A 22,708-nucleotide genomic window follows, 5' to 3' on the forward strand; every position below is an offset into this window, starting at 1 on the left:
AATCCTCTCATGCCCACTGCACCTTAAACACTGTTTTTTCCAAGGCAGAAAGCCCCAAATCTTTCCTACACTAAGATGCTCCATCCCTCCTTATCAATTTTTCTGCACTCTTCCCAACCCTAACCCTATTTATTTTTGTTTAGTATTCCAGATGGAATTGAAAGTTTTGCCTACTCACCCGTATTAAAAAAAAATTCAAAATCCACATTAGGGTAACACCTTTATTTGACCAGCCAACCTGTAACAAAGCAACATGCAAGGTTTCAAGTTTTCCAGTACTCTTCATTAGGATGGTAAAACAAAGTGAGGGCCGCAGGGTGAGAGGAAAGAAGCTGGTTTATGTTGATGCCATGGGATGTCACAATTTTAAGGTGAAATGTGAGGAAAAGTGGCAGACATTCACATGAGGCTCTAAACTACTGACTGCTTCACAGGTTTGAGGGGCTGCACCTAATACCACTAGGATGAAGAAGCATACAGCGGTTGACCCCCTCCTTTCTTGAAAACTTAAAATCCAGCTGTTACCCAATTTGTATCCATCTTTAGATGCACACAGGTTCCTTGGCAGATGGAAAACAAATAAACTAAGCAGTTTTTACACTAGACCTTAGAATCCGAGTCCTCTATATTTCTATTGTCCAACTCAGACTCCTTCATAAATGGCAAATGTATATTAACTAGTAATAACAAATTTACTGTAGTAAAATGGTAGCACAAGGCATTTCATCACATGAATCCAGAGCTTAGAAAAGTTACTTTTTTGAACTACAACTCCCATGAGCCCAATCTCTGGGGCTGATGGGAGTTGTAGTTTAAAAAAGTAACTTTTCCAAGCTCTGGATTCACGTGGTGGCGATGAAATGTCTTGTGCTACCATTTTACTACAGTAAATTTGTTATTACTAGTTAATATACATTTGCCATTTATGAAGCAGTCGGAATCTGAGTCGGTACATTTCTACCGACACCGACTCCACCCAAAATTGCTCACGACTCCGACTCCACAGCCCTGCGCAGAACACCTGAATAAAACTCGTGGACACTGGTGGCCCACAGACCACAATTTGGGAACCCCTGCCGTAGAATTAAGTCCTGTCTTTAGATGGTACAAGATCCTCTTCCTCCAGTAAAGGAACTACTGAACAGCTAAACTCTGCATTCTCCAAGTCACACAAAAAGCAAAGGAAGCCCATATTGGCTCAGAAAAAAACCTCCCTATCCAGCACTGTAGATATTGACCCCCCTCAGTGGCCTTTTCTATAGCTCTGAAAGGCAGGAGTTGTGAGTGGCCTTTAGAAGCCACCAACACAAACTCTATTCTTAGGGTATTCTTTCCATATTGACTCGTCTGCTGAGGAACACCTCTCTGCCTATTCCAGTGGAGTGTGGGGAGCATTCTAAGTGCACTGGGTTCATGGGGGGCCTTAGTCATGCCTCTTGGACCGCAACATCACCCTGTATTCATGGAGGAAAGGTCTAATGGCCATGCTGGCTAGGGTTTATGGTAACTGTTGTCAAAAATCATCTGGAGGGCTCAAAGTTGAGGAAGGCTGGTAGATGGATCTTTGGTCTGAACCAGCAACGTTCTTACAAACACTGTCCTACTCATCTCTACTGCAGGTGTGGGGAACCTCTGGCCCACCAGATGTTACTCAAATACAACTCCCATCATCCCTGACAATTGGCCAGGCTTGCTAGGACCGACGGGGGGGTTGTAGTTAAGCAACATCTGGAGGACCAAAGGTTCTCTACACCTTCTATACTGTCAAAAAAGGAAAACCTAGATATTGGGGTTAGGCAGGCTTCCCAGTTTTCAAGCACTCTGTTGGGTTACTATTTTCCCCAATATCATGCCCTCAAATTTTGGGCCAGCTGCTGATCCAGGTCATCTAAAAGTTGATTGCTGGTCAGTCCAAATGCCTCCCCGCATTTCCATCGTAGTGGAGAATCAGAAGTTAAAAGCCCTTGTTGACACCGGAGCTACCTATTCCATGCTACCAGGGGCGGCACCCCACCACATGAGCCCCGATTATAGAACAATTCTGGGAGTGACAGGGAACAAGCAAAAACTGCTCTTGACAAAGCCAATAGGAATACAAGCGGGGAGGCAAGTCTTTTAAGCATCGGTTCCTTGTTTCGGAACAATGTCCCCTGCCCATCTTAGGAAGAGATGTTTTGACAAAGCTCCAGGCCACCATTTGTTTTAAGAAACATTGCCTTGTCATCACTATTCCTAAGGCAATGGAGGCCGCATATCAGATGGCAACCCTGCAAAAGGAAAATGATTTGCCCATCCATATTGATGTGAGAGATAATAAGAATATCAACCCCATGATATGGGCCGCAGAGGGAAACCCAGCCCGAGCCAAATTCGCCGAGCCCGTGAGGGTTAGGTTAAAACCAGGAGCAACACCTACCCCGTCAAACAGTTCCAACTAAGAAAGGATGGCTGGGAAGGCCTTACAGTGCTTCTAGAACAGTTCATCCGAGACGAATGGATACGCCCAGCCACGTCTCCCCACAACACCCCGATATTTGGAATTAAGAAACCAGGCCAGCCAGGCAAATATAGGTTCCTTCAAGACTTGCGAGTTGTCAACAAGCAAGTACAAGAGGACGTTCCTGTAGTTCCTAATCCACACACACTCCTCTCTGGAGTCCCAGCCAATGCGACAGTGTTCACTGTGATAGATTTAAAAGATGCCTTTTTCAGTATCCCCCTTCACCCTGAGAGCCAAGATCTGTTTGCCTTCACATGGGAGAACCCCCAAACTGGCCAAGCCTCTCAAATGACCTGGCAGGTGCTACCCCAAGGGTATGTAGGAAGCCCCTCCGAGATCACCAAGGCCCTGCTTCCGCAGGACTTAGAAGAGTGGCATCAACAACCAAAGGAGACTGTTCTTTTGGTTTATGTGGATGACCTTTTGCTCTGTAGTCCAGACCGGCCCTCCTGTGAACAAGACTCTGTCTTCTTGCTGAATCATTTAGCTGAAAATTGGTCCTCCAGATAGTTCAAAAGAGTGGCCACCACACACACTAATACTGCATCAGTCAGAATCAGTGGCTTGTTGCATCACTATTAGAGAAGCCATCTCCTTGGTCTGTGACGAATTCCCAGCAGGGTCAGGAATAGCTTACAGAAACAGATAATAGTCAAGCAGAGCAAGAGAGTATGGCAGCTGACAGGCATCTGCAAGGTTCAGAAGGACCACTATGAAAAGGTAGGATCATTCAGAGTGGAAAGGGACCATGGGCACACTGTAGTCCAATCCCCTGGCTTAATGTTGGTTGCATCTACAGCAGGGGTGGGGAACCTCCTGCACAACCCTGCTAGGGCCACATGTGAGTGATCGGTGGGGCCAGGGCAACTCACATGACTTTTACCTTTGTACAGCAGGCTAGTTTCACACACCGTTCTCTGGCCTCCATCCAAACACGCTAAAGGCATTAAGTTTGAATATACACCTATTCTACATCCTGACAGATATCCATCCAGCAAAAGGAAACCTGTCATCTTGTGGGGCAATCTGTGCCACTGTCAAACTTCCATTAGAAAGTTTCTCCCTGATGTTTAGCCAAAATCTGCTCCCCTGCCATTTCCACCCACTAGTTCTACTCCTGCCCTCTTGAGCAAGAGAGAGCACATCTCCTGCATCTTCTGTGTGACATCCTTTCAGATATTGGAAGAGAGTTATTATCTCCCCCCTTCATCTTCTTTTCCAAGCTAATCCTTGCCCAGGACTAGTTCTAGACAAAGACCCGAGAGCCCAGGATCCAGATACTCACTGGGCAACCTTGCGTCAGTTACTACAGCTTAAGCTTCCTCACAGGGCTATTGTGAGATACAAATAGAGGGAGGGACCACCATGCATGCTGCCTTGAGATCCCTGATGGAAAGGGAGGGGATAAAAAAAGGTAAAGGTGTCCCCGCACTTGTATTGCGAATCGTTTCCGACTCTTAGGGTGACGTCTTGCGACGTTTACTAGGCAGACCGTATATATGGGGTGGGATTGCCAGTTCCGTCCCCGGCCTTTCTTTACCCCCCAGCATATGCCGGGTACTCATTTTACCGACCACGGATGGATGGAAGGCTGAGTGGACCTCGACCCCTTTTACCGGAGATTCGACTTCGTCCTTCCGTTGGAATCGAACTCCGGCCATGAGCAGAGCTTCGGCTGCATTACCGCCGCTTACCACTCTGCACCACGGAGTAAAAAAATATATTAAAATACTTGGTTTCAGGGTGGTGAAGGGCGTCTGGTCATGCTGTGGACCCACTCTTTCTCAATGTTGTTATTTAACTATGGTGCCAGGACTGACAGTACTCCAGATGCAGCCTGACGAGCAGGGAACTATTACTTCCCACAATTCGGACGCTGCTTGTGTTAATACAGCTCAACATCACACTTGCTTATTTATCAGCCACAATGCACTGCTGGCTCATCTTCGCTTGTGATCAACTAAGATACCTAGACCCCTCTCACATGGTACAGCTGCCAAGCTAGGTCTTCCAAGGCTATCTGTGCCTTTTTTGTACACAAATACAAGACTGATTTCAGTTGAATTTCACTGTTGCTGGGGGTCCAGCATTCCAGGGTCTCAAGATCGTTTTGAAACTTGATTGTCTTCTATGATGTTATTTGTCAGTCTCAGTTTTGTGGCATCTGCAAATCTGATTAGCATCCCCTGAACACCCTTCATCCAAGTAATTTGTAAACGTGATGAGCAGCCCAGGGCCTTGGGACAGAGTCCTGGCACTCAAGACCAGGAGGCCTCTCTCTAGGTAGACAGAGCTATCAACCAGCATTCGTTGGGTATAGATCCTCAACTAAGTGTGGATCCATATAACAGTATTGTCTAGCCACATTTTACCATCGTGTCAGCAAGGATATCTTGGGAATCCATGTCAAATGCTTTGCTGAATCAGAAACAGGAGATATGGTTTGTCCAGCATGACTCTTGGAAAGGAGATTCTCTTTTTATTCACAGCTGATGGAGACAAGCAAAACAAGTAAAAACCTGCAGACTCTTTTTTATTAAATTCTCCCATTTCATCTGTACAGAAAAAATGCACATTATGTTCAGAATCTCAGTTAACAATTCAAAATTACACAGCATGAACATGTAAAAACAAAGAATGGCCAAGATTTTGTACATAGAAAGGAAAAACAATATACAAAAAACCATTGTTAATGTTACATTTTTAAAGGACTAAGGTCATCCAATATTAGGTGCATCATCTACTGTTTACTTCTCACCACTGGGCTGGTTTTGCAAGCTGCAGGAGGGGCCTCGAATACAAACGCTTATATGCCATCCGGAGTCACTCTTTGTACATGCATGTTGCTTCTCTCAGAACCAAAACATGTCTACTCTGCAATCAAAGATCATACTTATGTGAGTTCCAAAGCATACCTGAAGGGAAACTGCAGCCTGCTTCTGTTCACTTCCAAGAAACTTGAAATAAATCATTTGATTCTCTTTGCACTGTATAGGGGAGTCTGCGAGTGTTGAATGGAGAAGCAGCACACCCGACACACACACCTGACACGTTACAATCTACACCGAAACTGTACCAATTCTTATGCTGGTCACAGCCGTCCAAAGGACAAGCACTATGAGCACAAGTGGCATAGCACACCTTGGGCCAGGACAGTGCTGGTACCAGATGCCAGACGGTACCTCTTCCTGAAGATAGTTCTCTCTACCCCGCACACTTCCAGTTTGTTGGTACTGATTAACTAGAAGCACCCTTGGTGTGTATGCAGGCAGGGTGTGTAACCTGTCAAATCTGTCAAACAAAGGTTAAAGGGAAACAGGATGGGTGATACCTTCCGTTTTCCGCTTCAGTGTTCTAGTCAGCTTATTTGGGGACAAGAGTCAAACAGTCAAGGCTATGTCAGAGCCACAGCTAAGAGCTGGGAAGCACTGCTCCTCAGGCTCCATCAGAGCCTTTCTGCAAGAACTCTTAATTCCTCCACAGTGCACAAGGGTCACCTCACCAGGGCTGCATGTCTCCTACCTATACAAGAGCAGTGCCCAATTCACCTGCTACCGTCTACAAACCATCAACCCCAGAGGATCATCCTTGAGATGAAAGACAAGGGAGAAGCAGCAGCAGCAGCAGCAGCAGCAGCAGGTCCAGAAGCTAGAGGTGCTTGTGCTATAAGACAATCAAGGCCAAAGTGGTGCAGACAGCAAGTGCTACAAGATCAAACAGGGGATTTTACAGGGAAGATGCAGACACACTCCTCTTTTCTCATTCTTTTCATATATTCAGAATGTGGCTAGACAAACTGGAGTGCAGCCCTTAGCATCCTCCTCAAGCAGCAGCCCAGGTTCTGTCTTGCACACCCCTGAGTGGGAAGTGGAGAGAAAGCACAACACCTGCAATATAATGCCATTTTAAATGAAAAATCGTTTTCATAAATAACAGCCCCTAAAATAATATTCCAAAGGGACATTTAGCTCTCAAGCAGACTGACACAGTCCATGCCTGAGGAGATGGCATGGAGGCCTAGCTGCTGGGATGGACAGCACAAGACCCATAGCACTTGAACTCAAAAGGCTGCTTATCTCTTTTAAAACAGTGGCTCACTCAAGGAACAGGGGAAATGGTATGACTGACTTGCTGGAATATCTTCAGGATTCTGCCTCCTCCCAGGCAACTGGTGACTTCACGTACATTTCCCACCATCTCCTCCTGTCCTCCCTCTTCAGTAGCATCATTGGATGCCTACAGTAACCACCACTGCTGATGATGGGCATGTGCTCAGGAAGGCTTTCTTCCTTAACGGGGCACTCTCATCAGGATCACGAGAAGGCAACTGCAGTTAGCTGAAGGGAAGCCATGTAAGAATAGTCCCAGGTGTATCGAATTTAAATGCACATGCTAGCCAGGATGATGATGGGGACTTCCTCCGCTTTAGCAGCATTTCTTGCAGGGTCACCAACTCAATGGCCAATGCAAATACCAGTTTCTTTCCAGTATTGTGCAGGATTCTGTACACAACCTGACTAAGGCTATTTTCCTTGTCTCCTGCCACGGGAATGATAGCTCCAAGCATCCTGCAATTCATTTTCTGAAGCCAGCCTCTCCAACGAGTGCCTCAAGTTACTTTGGAAGCAGCTCCCCACCCCTGAAATTTCAGAGTTAAGGATGGTTCCTTAGGGTAAAAAATCCTATTTTTTTGCTTCAGTTAACTCACAGGATAACACAATACTGAAGGGCCTTTGTTCGTGTGGCAGAAGGGGGGGAGACAGACTACAAACTTTGGAATGGACTGGCCATGCACTAATTGTGGAATCATGGTACACATCCTTTTCCAATCCCACCATTCATAGATCCAATAACATCAGAAGGAGGGATGACAATTCGTACTACACTTTATTCCAATCCAGTGGCCATGGCCCAAGGAACCCTTCAGTACACACAGTCAACAGCTAGACCACTGACCTCCTGCTTCCCTAACATCTCTCCTTAACTCTGGAGGCTTCAGATAGTCAGTGGTTCTGGGGGGCTTGCACAAGCTTTTCCAGTTTGCCATCCCCAGGGATTCAAAACTAGACCTCACACTATTCACTTTCCAGTAGGATGGAAAACAGAAGTTTCGTAAAGCTAAAAACCTTGTGCCTTTTTACGAAGACTTCAAGAACAGCAGAAAATATTCACAGTAGTGGTATGGATGAGTCTGTCCCCAACATCATTTAGATCAGCTGGTCCTTTTGCCAAAATCCCCTCACTTTTGTGACATTAATGCAGAACACTGAGAAAGTAACATCTGCTAAGCAGTTGCAACAACAAAGCAGGAAATGGAGGAGAGAGGGGAAGGGATGTTGCGCTCAAGCTCTGCATTGCGCAAGCGCATGGTTTAACACACAAGCACATACAGGCAACCATGTATAACAGGTTAACAGATACCTTACTGCACATACTAAGGAATCTGCACAATCACCTCGGTGTTTCCTCTTTTTCAAGTGCCTCCCTGTGCTCTCCAATCCACAGACTGGCAGTGCCACCCATATTCATTGCAAAGGGGTTAGCAGAAGCACTGTTACCTCCCTCCATCCAAATGGTACAGTCCATTCCCGGAGCTCTCTCCCCTCTCTCCTGCTCGGCTGTTACTTCAGTGCCAGAGTCCTGCCTGCCTTCCTACTTCCCAAGCAGCCAATGATCCCTTTAGATCGATTCTGGACAGCAGGGAAGTCTTACTCCAGCTGTTAACACTGCCCCTGGCAGATCAGGGAGAAACTTCAGTAACTTGCAAATAATGACCCTAGGGGTGCCAGCTGTTCCCAGCTAGGCCTAACCTCTTTGGGAGTGCCATCCTCCTCCTGTTTACTTCCAATGCCACCTGCTTGATACTCAATACCTCACTTCCACCATGGCTTATCCAATGACCTCCCTTGAGATGCAATTATGGTTTTGCAAGGGATGCCTATAAAACCACTGGCTTCTTTATTCTGGTCAATATTTTATTAACTGCAAAGATTTTTTTATGTGGGGCGAGATGGAGACATATGAAAAGCACTGCCTTTCAGCAAAAAAACAGAGGAACAAGTCACAAAAAGAAAAGACCAACAGAACAGAGTAACAAAAAACACATATTCAGTAGAGATGATGGACCTCTGGAGGCAACTCTTGCTGACTGATCATGTGCTGGAGATGCTTTTTCCAGGGTGAACCAGATGTCCAAAGCAAGGCCAGCTGTGAGTGGTGGGCGACGTCCCTTCCCCTTAGCGCTCCTGCCTAGCCACAGAGCACAAATACTTCTGCACCCAGACCCACTGCCCAACACTACGCCTGGAGCAGATCATTAAAAATTTGCTTTAAAAACCTCGAGCTGCAGGTTGCCAGTCTGTTACGGGGAGTGAAGGCAGTCCCGACTGTGTGTGTGTGTAAGAGAGAGAAAGAGAAAAAGAAAAACTTGTCTACAGGCAGGCAAACAACAGTCGCTAACGACGGGGTAACGAAGCTGCTGGCTGGGCTGCCAAAGCTGCACGTACCAACTCGTTCCAAGGGTGCAGAAGCCATGGACGAGGAGATGGGAAACTCAGCTGACGTGTGCTGCTGTTCTAATTTGTTTGCACTCTCCAGAGAGGAACGAGGTGGGCAGGGAGACTATACAGAGGAGGGCTGTACAAACTGGGCAATGGGCAGGCCGGCCTTCCTTCCTTCCTTCTTTTTTCCCTTGGATTAACAAGGCAAGCTCTACCTGTCCTTCAGCTCTCGTGTCACTCGCTTAGTGATGCGCCCACACACCAGGCCGATCAGGAACAGGATACAGATGCCCACACTGATCACCGAAAGGATGTAGTTCTTAGATGGAGAGATCATCACTTGCATGGCAAGATCAGAAAAACCTTCCGCTGGGGCAACCTGGCAAGCATGGAGGAAGAGGAGTCAGTTCCCAAACCAACCAAAAGGGAAATAATCCATAACAGATACCTATAATGTACACATGGAATTTAAGGGACAATGTTTCAAACCAATCTTCTCTAAATTTCGATTCCATTAAGATCCTATGAAAAATCTACACATGCAAATGACCTGTATTAACAAGGGAGTGTACCTCTGCTTCTGCTTTTCAATCTCCTTTGATAGCACTCACCATAGCATCTTCTTGGACTGGCTGTGTGGAAAGGGTATTGGGGGTACTGTTTTACAGGGGTTCTATTCCTATCTACAGGGCGTGTCCCAAGGACAGTATTGGAAGACTTGTGTTTCAGCTCCATAAACCTTGCACTGTGGTATACCACAGGGTACAATCTTATCCCCAATGCTGTTTAACGTCTATATGAAACCACTGGGTGCAGTCATTAGGTATTTGGGCTCAAAGTGTCACCCAAGTCATGACAGGCACTGCATGATTTGGACCACTGTCTTGGTGCAGTGGTGGACTGGATGAGGGCCAATAAACTGAAGTTGAATCCTGGGAAGATGGAGGTATTGCAGGTTGGTGGTTCCCATATCCAGGAGTTTGGCCAGTTGCCTGTTCTGGTGGGGGTTGCAATCCCTTTGAAAGAACAGGTTGGGAGTTTGGGGGTGCTCCTAGATCCATCTTTGTCACAGATGTGGCTAGGGGTGACTTTTACCAGCTATAGCTGGTACACCAACTATAGCTGTTCTTGAACAGGGATAACCTGGCCAAAGTGATTCATGCATTGGTAACCTCAAGACTCAAGAATTATTGCAATGCACTCTATGTGGGACTACCTTTGGGCCTGGTGAGAGGCTCCAGCTGGTGCAAAATGCTGCAGCGAGACTGCTGATGGGGACAAATTATCATCTGCATACAATCCCAATGCTCAAAAGCTTGCACTGGCTGCCCACAGATTACCAGGCCAGGCTGAAGGTTCTTGTACAAGACACTTAATAACTGTGGCCCAGAATACCTCAGAGACCACATGATCCTTTGTATCTCTGCCCAATCACTGAGGTCTTCAGGGAAGTCACTGATAGCGGTACCCCATGGTTCAAATCCACCAAGAGCCTCCATTTTGTTTGGTGGGCCCAATCTATGGAACTCCCTTCCAGTTGAGATGCAACTGGCCCCCCCTACCTGTTGAACTTCCAGCACTTACCGAAGACTTCTTTATTCCAGCAGGCACTTTAAATGAATTCTGATGTTACCATTTTAATTTATTTTTATTGTACTGAGTTTCTGTGCACTCCTTAGAGACGACAGTAATTAAGCAATATATAAAATTTCAAAATAAATTTAATTTTTTTTAAAAAATAAAGAATGTATGATTGCTTTGATTCTACATACTTTGCCTTAGTTATAATAAGGGTTAGGGACTAGAGCAGCCTTTCCCAACCAGTGTGCCTCCAGATGTTGTTGGACCACAACTCCCATCAGCCTCAGCCAGCACTGCCAATGGTCAGGAAAGATGGGAGTTGTGGTCCAACAACATCTGGAGGCACACTGGTTGGGAAAGGCTGGACTAGAGGTTAGGGATTAGTGCAGTGAATTCAAAATACAGCTGCTACTTTGGGGATCTCGTCTCACCAGTGCTCAACAGCTGTGTTAACTTCCATTCAATTTCTGGGGAAAATTCAAGATGCTTATGATTACCTTCAAAGCCCTATGCAACCTGAGACTGGGATACCTGAAGAGTCACCTGCTTTCGTAACAGCCTGCCTGCAGAGGCCTTCCTCTGGATACCCCCACCAGTTGAAATGAGATGGGTGGCAATTCAAGAGGGGGCTTTTTCAGTGGTGGTGCCCATCTGTAGAATGCTATCCCTCACTCACATGGCACTGAACACATAAGGATCAAAGGCTTAGCAGCTATAGAGTAGCAGGAGGTACACCCTTCATAGCCTTTTAACGGCTTGCTTTCCTCTTGAGATTCAAGGTGCTCTCTCCATCACTGAGCAGTACGAGCCAACATAAGCCAGGGTATGCGCAGCAGAACCCCTGGAAAGGGGAAGTGAGGCTCCTTCACACGGCAGCTGCAAGAGTGCCCAACAGCAGGAACCTCCCTACACCCATCCCAGAGCTTCAGTCTGTCCTGTGTCAAGCCCTCTCTCTGTTTTCCAAAACCAGGCTCATTCCAGAAAAGGCAGGAGCTCAGAGATGAAGCGAAGAGGGGCCTGCTCTTTAACAGCAACTGCATTTGGTGCAGCACATGCCTTGGCAAGGATAGCCTTCTACATATATAATTTAAAATTCTACAGAAATGCTGAAGAGCCATCCTTGCCATGCATATTAAGGATGCCCATTCCAGAAAACTCAGACTTACTTCCAATACTAATCCAGCATTTCTGTCACGAAGACTGCCTTAAAGCAGAACGACCAGTCCATTAACAGAATCGCATTGTGTCCAAGGCCTTCAGCACCAAGACATGTGCCATGCCGGCACTTCTCACCTATCACTACAGACTTCAAACATTCTGCCCCAATTCCCACATCTCCCATAATCTCTATGCATCCAAAATAGATATTTCTTGAAGAAGAAAGCAGGTAGCCTCTCTCACCTTGGCAGCATAGCTCCACATTTCAATCCGGTCGTTAAGGCGCTTCTTACACTCAGGCTGTAACCGTACACGCTTGTCCTCCAGGGCCTCCATCAGACAGGACATCTCTGTAGGAAAGAGGAGACAGCATCCCATTATGATGGCATGGAAAAGCCCTCTAGATCTACAGAGAACAGCTTTGACAAAACACCCAGCAAGGGAGCTCTGTTTAGATCCTGAGACTTGTGTCTTTCAACTGTCCCATCGTTAAATGTACACCTGAAACCAGAAGACAATCCTCAAAAAGTCAAACATTCAGCTCTAATATAGCAATGGTCACCTTATGGAGGTCAGGATATCACCTCTCAGTGGATACTACTGGGTTCTTCACCAATCAACAGACATCTCTGATTCCTACAGAAATTCCTATCTAAGCTCATGCCACCAAACACTACAGTTAAAAGATCTCTCCCGAGTTGCAGTTTTCCATGGAAGTGAGGAACTAATATTGCCTTCTAAGTGACTACCAGAGCGCACATGCACTGAGGAGTGTTCAGGTCCAGACATTTAAGTTTGAACTTTATAAAGGTCTAAAATGCTTTGGGTCTTCTCCACAGCTGCAATTTCACCAATTAGGACTGATCAAAGCCTATGACTAAGAAAGCTTTTATTTTTAAGACAAGAACAACTTTTAAACTTGCATGCCCACAGATAAAAGCCTATGAGCACATGAGCCACTTTTATAAAGAACAGCTGGGCCAGGGGAGGGCTGAGCAAAGACCTCTTTTGTCACAAGAGTTTCTGTTCCACATTTCTTATATTCTTGTTCCTACCCTTCCTCAGCCACATTTTCCATTATTCTTTTTATTTAAAATATAAATAAGCCATTTTATGAGTAAAAACTTACTCAAGGTAGTTTACACAATAACCTCTTGAACCTTTCCTCAAACTCTTGTTTTTTAAAAAATGAGCAAATCTTTCCACATCTTGAGAGCAAGGACTGCCCTATTTCTGACTGATAACTGCTCCACAGAAGTTGTAGCAGGAAACAGGTGACAATAAACCCTGTATTGGAAATTCAGGCAGCAAGTAGAGACTATCACCACATGTGGCAATCGTGTCCAGTAGCAATAAAGCTTTGGATCCTTAAATTACAAATGGATAATTACTTATCTGGGTGTACACCCACTGAATGAAACAGGACTTAACTGAGCAGACATGCATAGGATTGTGCTTTTATCCTGTCAAATGATTAATTATATTCCTGCAAAAAACTGCATCTTTTTGCTTTTTTTAAAAAAAAATAAGCTTACCCAAAAGCTGCACAAAGGATTGCTTGATACAACAACTATAAAAAATGTAAGGATATGCTACATTCACATATAACAACTTTTTGGATTTTGTTGTGTTCTAAATCCACCCTTGAAGATTATTTGAAGGGTAGGACAAAAACATTTTAAAAAATAAAACCCAAACTATGGCTTATTGTTATGACAATGTGTTATAGCACACAATGGGAAGAAATCTGAAACTGATGTTCATAGTTCGTAAGACACTAGTTTTCTGTTTCACTGAAATATGTGAAACTATGGTTTATGCCAACTGCAGTTCACTATAGTCTGTTCGAACACTGTTTGCATGTTCAAGCCAAACAAGAGCTGTGGGTTGTTACAAACTGAACAGAAGCTTCATATTTCCTCCCATCACAAGTGGAGGTGGCAGCACTAGAAAATGAGTGGCAAGCACTGAGGTATCATTTGTTATGTCCAAATGCGGCCAATAGTTATACTGATTAAATTGTGTGCATGTAAAAGAAGATGACAAAACAAAATGTCTGTGCCAATAATGGATCCTATTCATTGCATTTGGGAATAGCAAAGATAGATGTACAATAGATGTACTCAACATACGCAAAATGTTACAGCATTTCACGTTTAAGATAGAGGGTGCTAAACTTTCCAGGCCCATGAGCAGATTTGGAATTTTGAGAGAGTGCCATCAGGAATTCCCCTTCTGGTCGCTTCTCTCCTGCCTCCTCTGTGTGATACTCTACGCGAACACCAGGACAAAAAGCACACATGCACACAGAGAGATTTTTTGCTTTTCCATGGAATCTGAGCAAAAAAATCACAATTTGGCAGAATGAAAATGGACCTTCTTGAATTTGCATGATTTTGCACGGAGTCCTCCCAAGACCACCATCAAATTAAAGCTTACACTGATAGACTGCACAGTGAAAAACATCATAGATCCAGCACTTGCCACTAACACGAAAACAGTGATCCAAGGCATAGTTCCTCATGGACCATCATAACCTTTAGATAGGACAACAAAACCACCAACAAATCACAGAACATGTCTGTGCACAAAGATGTGACCTATGATTTGATGTTGGGTTTAAGGTGAACTTCTCAATTTCAAGAGGATCTGCTTTACTGGATGCATATAATAATAAATAATAATAAACTTTATTTCTACCCCGCCCTTTTTCCAATAGGACTCAGAGAGGCTTACAACTAAAAACAACGCCATTAAAACATACAAAGTATACAATTAAAATAGAATTAAACTATGAGAAAAATTAAAACCATAAAACATACGTTAAAAACAGCAGACAATTTAAAATAATAAAACCATATAATATAGTCACCAATCCTAGGACACTTAATCCTGGTCACTCTCTATCCCAAATGCCTGTTGAAATAAAACAGTCTTTAGTTGTCGCCGGAAAGATGGCAAGGAGGGAGCTAATCGCACCTCACTCGGGAGGGAGTTCCATAGCCTAGGGGCGGCCACCGAAAAGGCCCTATCACGTGTCCCCATCATATGTACTTGTGAAGGTGTGGGGAGCACAAGAAGGGCCTCACCTGAAGATCTCAAATCCCAGGCAGGTTCATGTAGTGAGATACGATCTGCCAAATAGCCTGGACCTGAGTCGTATAGGGCTTTGTAGGTCGATACCAGCGCTTTGAATTGTGACCGGAAACAAATTGGCAGCCAGTGGAGCTGTTGTAACAGGGGGGTTGTATGATCCCTGTAACCAGCCCCGGTTAGCACTCTGGCTGCAGCTCTTTGTATCAATTTAAGTTTCCGAACAGTCTTCAAAGGCAGCCCCACGTAGAGTGTGTTACAGTAGTCTAAGCGGGATGTAACCAAGGCATGCATCACCCTAGTCAGATCAGGCAGATCCAGGAATGGGCGCAGCTCGTGCATCAGTTTTAATTGGGCAAATGCGCTCCTGGACATGTGCACTCTCTCCCTCCCAACTCCTGTCCCAACCCCACTTTCTTCCTGGTTACTCATTTTTCTTCTTCCAGGATCACTCCCCTTTCACTGCTACCCAGAGTCTAGGTCACTCAGGTGACGGTCTGGTTCTTAAAAAGCACAGAGGGATCATAGCATTTCCCATCCTTTCATCTTTATGCACTTTTCAAGGTGACAAAAAAGGAACTACTCTTGCCATCTTATGACAAAGAGGGCAGTGAGTGCCGGAGACGTGCTCAGAGGCTTCATAGGCACTAGACAAAGTCCTCAGGGGCACCACATTGGTGACTCCAGGGTTTAAAGTATTGCATATTTTTTTAGAAAATACATCTTGCTTGAAAAGGATTGTACTCATCAATCTAAAAATAGTCATACAAGTTTCTCTATTTTTTTTCACTGGAAAAACTGAAAGGTAACCTTGGGAAAACAGAAAAAAATGTTTTCTCCACCCATTTTTCTAGGCCTTCATATCTCTTGGAAATGTACAAATCTGTCCTAAAGCAAGATGCTTAGAATGCAATTGTGCCTAGACTTGTAAAAAGCCAAAATCGGGAGCAAAAGACTACAAATCACTGAGTCAGGAGACACAGCAACTCTGCCACCAATGTTTCCTGGTCTCCTTAGCCACATTAAGACTTACGTCTCCCTCTTCCTGGTGGGATGGCAGCACAGTGGTGCTTGATGTCAAGGGCACAGGCAGTATGGAGGACAGGATCCACAAAGATGTCAGCTTTACTCTCCTTCAGCATGTTGAGCACCTCCTGGGAGGGCAGAAGATCACAATGCACTCTGAATATAACGATCTGCTTATCCCGACTTAACTTGTGCCATCAAGTGGCCCAGGGGCAATACTGTATTCAGAATGGAACTTACGGTCTATATAGCAAAATGAAGAAACACTGTCATCTTAACCCAATTAAAACTGGTGCTGCAGTCACTTAGGAAAAGGATGGGGAACCTGTGGCCCTTATTATGTTGCTGGACTACAATCCCGTAACTCATTACTATTGGCCAGGGTGGCTGGGGCTGATGGGAGTTAGAGGGCCACAGGTTCCTAATTCCTGATTCAAGGATTCAGACGTCACAAGCAGCATCTTGAAGACAGTAGGAAGGTCAGTGCAGCAGACCTTGGGAGCACCGGTGTAATGCAGTAAGCTTATCTATCCTCTTTAATTATATTTAGACAACTCATAACCTGCTTTATAGCCCTGAGAGGCTCAAAGCACAGCATATAAAAGATTCTAAAAATAAGAGAAGACTTTGCAGTGCTAAAGGCTCCAGCCACTAATGTTTCTTCCAAATGGAGCACATCAGTAGTAGTCTACTCAAAGTTATGAAATCATTATGATTGTCTGAATCTGAAAGTGATGCGCTGAAGTGTTTCTCTTCAACCACATGACAACAGGTAAGTGCAAAAGGGGGAGGCATTAAACCCTTTCTTGGGAGTACTGCAGTGAGCTGAGGGGCAGTGACAGGGTGGAAACAGAATACCATCACTGCAAAGAATCTCTGGAAGATCCAATGTAGGACCTGCAACTTTAATGCCAGATACAACAAACGCCTGTTTACGATTGAACTGTACACAATCTAAAAACCCCAGCTTGTGTTTACAAGATTCTCCCTCTTGGCATTAAGCACTAAGATAAGCCGCCTACTTTACCTTCTTGCACATGTCTGTCTTAATTTTAAGCAGATTCACTTTCAGACACTCTTCCACTTGTCCTGTCTGCTCCTGGGCTGCTGCTTCCTCTGCACACAAGCTAGAAATCTTTCAAAACATAAAGTACATTAGGATGTCGGCCTTGGCTAGTAGCACAGGCCAGCAAGTTAACCTCCAATAATTTATGGGAGAAAATAGACAAGATTTAATGTAGGTGACAAAGGGGTCCCAAAATATGGTATCTAGCAAGGGAAACAAATACTACTACTCCCACTTTCCAGCTCAATATATTTTAACCTTATGTTACTGAGGTAAGGCTTAGGTTGTCCTATAACGGAGAGGACTAGTAACATTACCCATAGGTCCTCTATTGTGGATGCTGCCTAAGACCAAAGCTGGAAGCTATTCACCTAAGCCAAATTCCAGCTGACACAGCTTGGAAGTATCTCTGGAAAGAGGCAGAGGTGACGTGATCACCAAGCAACAACTATTCCTCCATCCTGCCCCCCACCCCCAAGAGCAAGCTTCCATGCTGGATGCAGTTTTGCTGTGCAGTACAATGCTAATGAGGCCAGCTGCTCCTGCTTTTAAGTCTCTTGTTCCTTCCCAAATTCAAGGGGGACCTCAAAGAGGTCCTTAAATATCGGGGGGAGGGGGAGGGAAGAAAGAAGGAACCTGCTATGCTCTACCCCCTCCTCACAAGAAAAGGACCCCAAGAAGGAACTTAACATATCAGCTTAACTATGGACAAGAAGATACCAAATGAAAGACAAGCCAGTTCTGTATAAGATGCAAAGCTGGATTTCCACAATGCTTTGCTCCACTCACAAACAACCTTCAGAGCAAATCTACTTTCTGCAAATTACAATAGCCAAAAAAGGTGGCAACCACAAGTGGTACTTGACACTACTAGGGGATTCAGCTCAAGATTGCCATAGCTCAAGGTGTGCTAACCAGGAGCTTACAAGAATTTATCAACATAAAAAGGATGAAGGAGGATTGAATTTGGATGCTCTCACCTCTTCTGAGCAATGCATCTGCAACTGAGGATCTAACCGATAGTCAAGAGCCGATTCCTCGATAATCACTCGAATCTGATCTTCACAGTCCGGAGATAGACGCTGTTTAGGGGGCAAGAACAAGAACAGTCACTCCAAGTTTGTCCACCGAAGAACTAAAGTTCATACGATCCTCAGAGAAGAATGGAGTATAGTAACTGGTTCCCAAACCTTCACCTGTGCTATTTTATTCTTCATGCAATCAGCAGCAAGTGCAGCTCTCACCCAAGAAATACGTTGGTGTGGAATAAAATTCCTACTCCATGGTCCCAAACCAGCAACTGCCTTGGGACAGTATGCTCTTGCATAGCTTCTGCATGTATTAAAAGAGCAACTCTCACTGAATCCAGACTTTGCCACTGTTAAGAGACAGGCCGCTCTTAGCATTAGGTAAATGCCTCAGGCAGCTCATTTTTGGTAAGGGCTGCATATAACTTCTTATTGAATATTTCCTGCCAGGGAAAGGGGTAGAGATGCTTGTAGGATTTTCTGCCAGGTGCCAAAACAACTCTGCTGGCCCTAGGTACTATGACTGGGGGGGAAGGGGGGGGGAGATGGAGTTTGGTGTTCTGCTCAGCCTCCTAGCCAAAGTTGTCCTGCCTGCTTCCCAGATATAAACTGTACCACCCAGGGCCGCAGCCTGGATACCTTTCCACAGCGTGATCTGTCACAGTAAGTCAATAAAACAAGAGACATCTGTTTCCAAGCATATATCTACACAAGCCAGAAACTACAACCAATTATGGCTCCCTGATGCACATCTATATACACACACACCCTTTATGTATTTCCAGGGTTGATAAAAATCAACATTTTTAAAAAATGGATTTTTAAAATTAAAATCTGATTTTAAAATTTTCCTAAAACAAATAGTAAAAGAGCAGCCTAGGTCAAAGATATCATTGAAGGCAGTCCATTTCCATTTTTCAATTATCTATGAATGTGTAGACAGCAGTTTATGGAAATAGGAGATAATCTGATCAGTCCTATTCTGCAGGTGGTGTACATGAAGTGCTCTCTCTCTCTCTCTGCCTTGCCTCTCTCTAAGTGCAAAGATAGAGAAGGTCTGAATAGAGCATTTGGGGAAATGGAGTAATCTGAACAAGGAGGAGACCACTGAAGTGGTAATTCAGCTCTTAACAGCAGTAGCCTCTTCTGCAGGTGTAGAGTGATTTTTTTTCTTTCTTTCGAATAATTCATTCTAAATTGAGAAATAAGTTGGGAACTGAAAAACAGGGAAGCTTGTATTTCTTTTCCAGACAATGAACAAGGAAGACTAAGGTGAAGAAGAAGCCTGAGTTTACCGTACCACTCAATATTTTAAGTTTCTCATGTTGACTTGGTTGAAATGGCCTAAATTTTTAAAGAAATGTACATTTATCTGAAATAGTTAATCATTCAAAAATCTATGTGCATGTTTTCTTAATGTTGCTGTTTGTTGAAGAAGAAAACTAACCAGAAGAATAAGCAATCTTACTGGTACAATTTAAAAGCCTGCTTGGTGGTGCTGATTCTGGCACGTCATGCCAAAAATATCATGATTCATTGAACAGCTGGAGCAGGCTCATCTCCTCAATGACTTCGCAAGTTCATTCTGCTTTAATACTAAAATCATGAAATTATCAATTTGGTTTAAACCAAATCAACCCTGTGTATTTCTGAAGCAGTATGGGCCCATTAATGTTGAACCTGTGTCTAATGGAGTTAAAATATGAAGTGGTTCTTCACAGAGATGGGCTGAGACATAACTCCACTAGCACTGTTCAAACAAGTCAGCACAACAATGCTTCAGACACTGTTTAAACATCAATACACGATCAGTACAAATGTTAACTCTCCAGATGCCTGTGCACTCACGTGATCATGTATTTTCTTGGTGCGCTTTCTGAGCATTAAAAGGTTTCTTAAAGTCAACCTTTAAAGTTGCCTGTTTTGCTTATAGGGAGAATCCTCCATGTATGGAAGACATCAAGTGAGGCAGGACCTAGACAAAACCTGCAACTCAATTCAGGATGCAAGAATATTGCAGGCCAAAGCAACCTGATCTCCCACAAAGAGGCTAATTATGTGTTACATTCATCACATCAGAAGTAGCCACATGCAGTCAGCCTCTGACAACTGGGAATTCTGAAGGCTTCTACAGAGATAAAGCAGAAAAAGCTAGAGTCTGCCTCCCTCCCTCCCATTGTTTGCTTACGCTCATTGTATCTTTCCTAATATCTCTTGATATATTCAGAAGGGAAAGGGATGGGCAGTTAGCCAATAAGGAAAGACAAGCACAGAATAAAAACAGAGAAAGGCTACCAGCAGCTCAATGATCACCTCTACTTTCCATTTGTAGGTTTAAGGCTGCAATCCAATACATGTCTACTCAGAAGTAAATTCAATGGGCTCAAGGGACTTACTCTCAGGTAAGTGTGTACTGATAGCAGCCTAAGGGAACTCTCAGTGCTTGGTTTAGACATGACTACTTTTCATATGATGAGTGAACTGATTAGTCAGGCTAATCAGTGATACCAGATGGGGAAAAAATCCATTGTTTCATAAAAATTAATCAGTAACATAGTAAATAGATACAATACCAGTCAAATTGTGCAGCTTCAGTGTAGTTACAACTTTCTTAGGTGACCCTCCTTAAGAAAAATGCATGCATATATAATAAAGTTTAAAAACACTTAGCTTTTAGGGCTTGCTAAAACTAAAGTTAACCATTCCATTACTTCCCAAAATTAAACTATATATGGAAGTGTTTTTTTCCAGTTGTCTAATCTTCAAATGTTTCTAAATTATTCCTATAAAAATAATTTCCAACAAAAGCTTGAATTTATTGGAATATAGTGTTTAAACTACATTAATTGTGGTTTATCCATTTTTCTCTCCTAATCAACTAAGATTTCAAATACTTGGGTTACTGGAAAATCTTTTCAGATACTGTTCAGCATGGAAAATTTACATGGCACACTTCAGTTTTGTTAAGTAACTTTTAAGTTGAAGTTCCCTAAACACAAGTCAAACATGCTATATAAAAGACTCTAGTCAATTTAGAGCACTGAAAAATTTCCCAGAGAACTCTTATAATTGGGTCTAAGCTTCTAACACCTGCCTGTATTTTTAAACATGCTTGCTTACTGTCAAGACAGCAAATGCACACTGTACACAGCAGAACAAGTCCGCTTGTGGACCTTCTTGCCCCAGGTCCCTTAGTCACCTGGTCTGCATATTTCAGCTTCAAGCAGGATATGACCTGCCCTTCCAGCTCGGAGTCATCCTTGGCCTTGGTCAGAATGCTCTGACAAAATTTTGGGATGTCTGCTTTGCAGGCTTTCCTGAGCACTGGATTCAGGCGGTAATCTATCAAAGAGGAAAAGAGCAAAATCAGCACTGAAGAGTAGCCACTGGAAGGAGGTACCATCTGCAGAACTGAGCTACTTTCAGCAAGCAGCCTGCAGCTGTAGTTCTTCTGGCTGAGCTGCCTTTAATGTAGCAAATGTGTAAGAACTCTTGACTCTCTGGAAACCAGCTACACACAAGGTTGGAGGTATGCCACAATCCTGAGGGAGTACAGAAAAAGTGAACAAGCCATGGAATTCAGCTTTCCAAGTCCCAGCTCTCACAGCAATCATTTACCAGGAACACGGAGACTGCTCCTGCTTCTTTCTTCCCCAGTGCAAGCAATAAGCCCTGGTTTATGTCCAAACCAGGGACATGGTTTGTTCCGCTCAAAACAATAAAAATAAATCTGTAAGCCAAGAACAAACTTTGGCTTCACATCATGGTTTGTTTGGATCACAACAAACTACACTCTCTGGTTTGAACATAACACTACGGTAGGAACTGTGGTTTGTTCTCCCACTCATGCCAGGGAAAGAACAAATTATAAACCATAGACAATATCAAAAATTAAACATAAATATTCATATCATGCCAAGTTTCCTGCAGTTTTTCATGCATACAAGCGGAGTCCTGAAGCAATACAGGAGCTGCTTCCAGGGGTCTGGATTCCAGGCTGTTTTTGTAATGTCTGCAGAAGCTATCATGGGGTCAGTGACTGATATGGTCATTTCCCATGCCATGGCAAAATAACCAAAGGTATAAAATGGGTGATCTTAAACGTTTCCCTGTAATCAACAAAAACTGAGGAACATACAATTGCATCTGAAAACATGCACAGAAGTGTATTAACATAGCTAAATCTTTGAATTAGGTAAAATCTGACAAATCCAGTGCTATGCCAAGCTCTTTCTGAGCCCTGTTAACTAGGATCCTTTTAATAGCAGATGCCAGGAACTGAAACTGGGACTTTCTGTGTGCAAAGTATGAACTTTACCTAGGGAACCTCCTCCGTATTTCAAATATAGTTAATAATTCGCAATCAGGTGTTTCTATAAGCCAAATTTAATATTTCCCACTGACTTTCAAACAGGAAAATGCTGAATAGTGGAAGGTATGGTTTTGCAAGAAGAGGTCAGATGATTTTAACACTTAAAAGACATTTATCCTGGAGGGGATTATACTTGCAGCAGACTTGAGTAGACACAGAAATTGAACAACACAGACAAAACAAACCAGATGGTCCAGTCTGACAGGCTGAGTTTGTGACCCTAGTCGTTTGCCACCCAAATACAGGCAGCATGACATGACAAGTAACTAGAATCCCAAAGCACTGAGTCTGGGCCACTGACCAACACGCACGGAGAACATAACAATGAATACATGGGACTGAATCTATCATAGCTTTGGCACAAGGGGGTGCTTGGGCTATTTA

At 43.9% G+C, this 22,708-nt stretch overlaps 1 protein-coding gene across 1 annotated transcript in view; it reads right to left on the reverse strand.

Moving 5' to 3' along the window:
- Positions 1 to 5,016: 5,016 nt before the first annotated feature.
- Positions 5,017 to 22,708, reverse strand: part of GLG1 (golgi glycoprotein 1) — an 84,758-nt gene continuing 67,066 nt past the window's right edge. The window contains exons 21-27 of the mRNA XM_061593706.1: positions 21,152 to 21,294; positions 17,905 to 18,006; positions 16,886 to 16,993; positions 15,866 to 15,986; positions 11,983 to 12,089; positions 9,216 to 9,379; positions 5,017 to 5,374 (exon numbers count right to left, since the gene is read on the reverse strand). Coding sequence (XP_061449690.1) covers positions 5,353 to 5,374; positions 9,216 to 9,379; positions 11,983 to 12,089; positions 15,866 to 15,986; positions 16,886 to 16,993; positions 17,905 to 18,006; positions 21,152 to 21,294 — 767 coding nt within the window. The 3' untranslated portion in view covers positions 5,017 to 5,352. The remainder of the gene's footprint in view (positions 5,375 to 9,215; positions 9,380 to 11,982; positions 12,090 to 15,865; positions 15,987 to 16,885; positions 16,994 to 17,904; positions 18,007 to 21,151; positions 21,295 to 22,708) is intronic.

This window comes from Rhineura floridana, chromosome 13 (assembly GCF_030035675.1).
Source record: "Rhineura floridana isolate rRhiFlo1 chromosome 13, rRhiFlo1.hap2, whole genome shotgun sequence".
Taxonomy (NCBI): domain Eukaryota; kingdom Metazoa; phylum Chordata; class Lepidosauria; order Squamata; family Rhineuridae; genus Rhineura; species Rhineura floridana.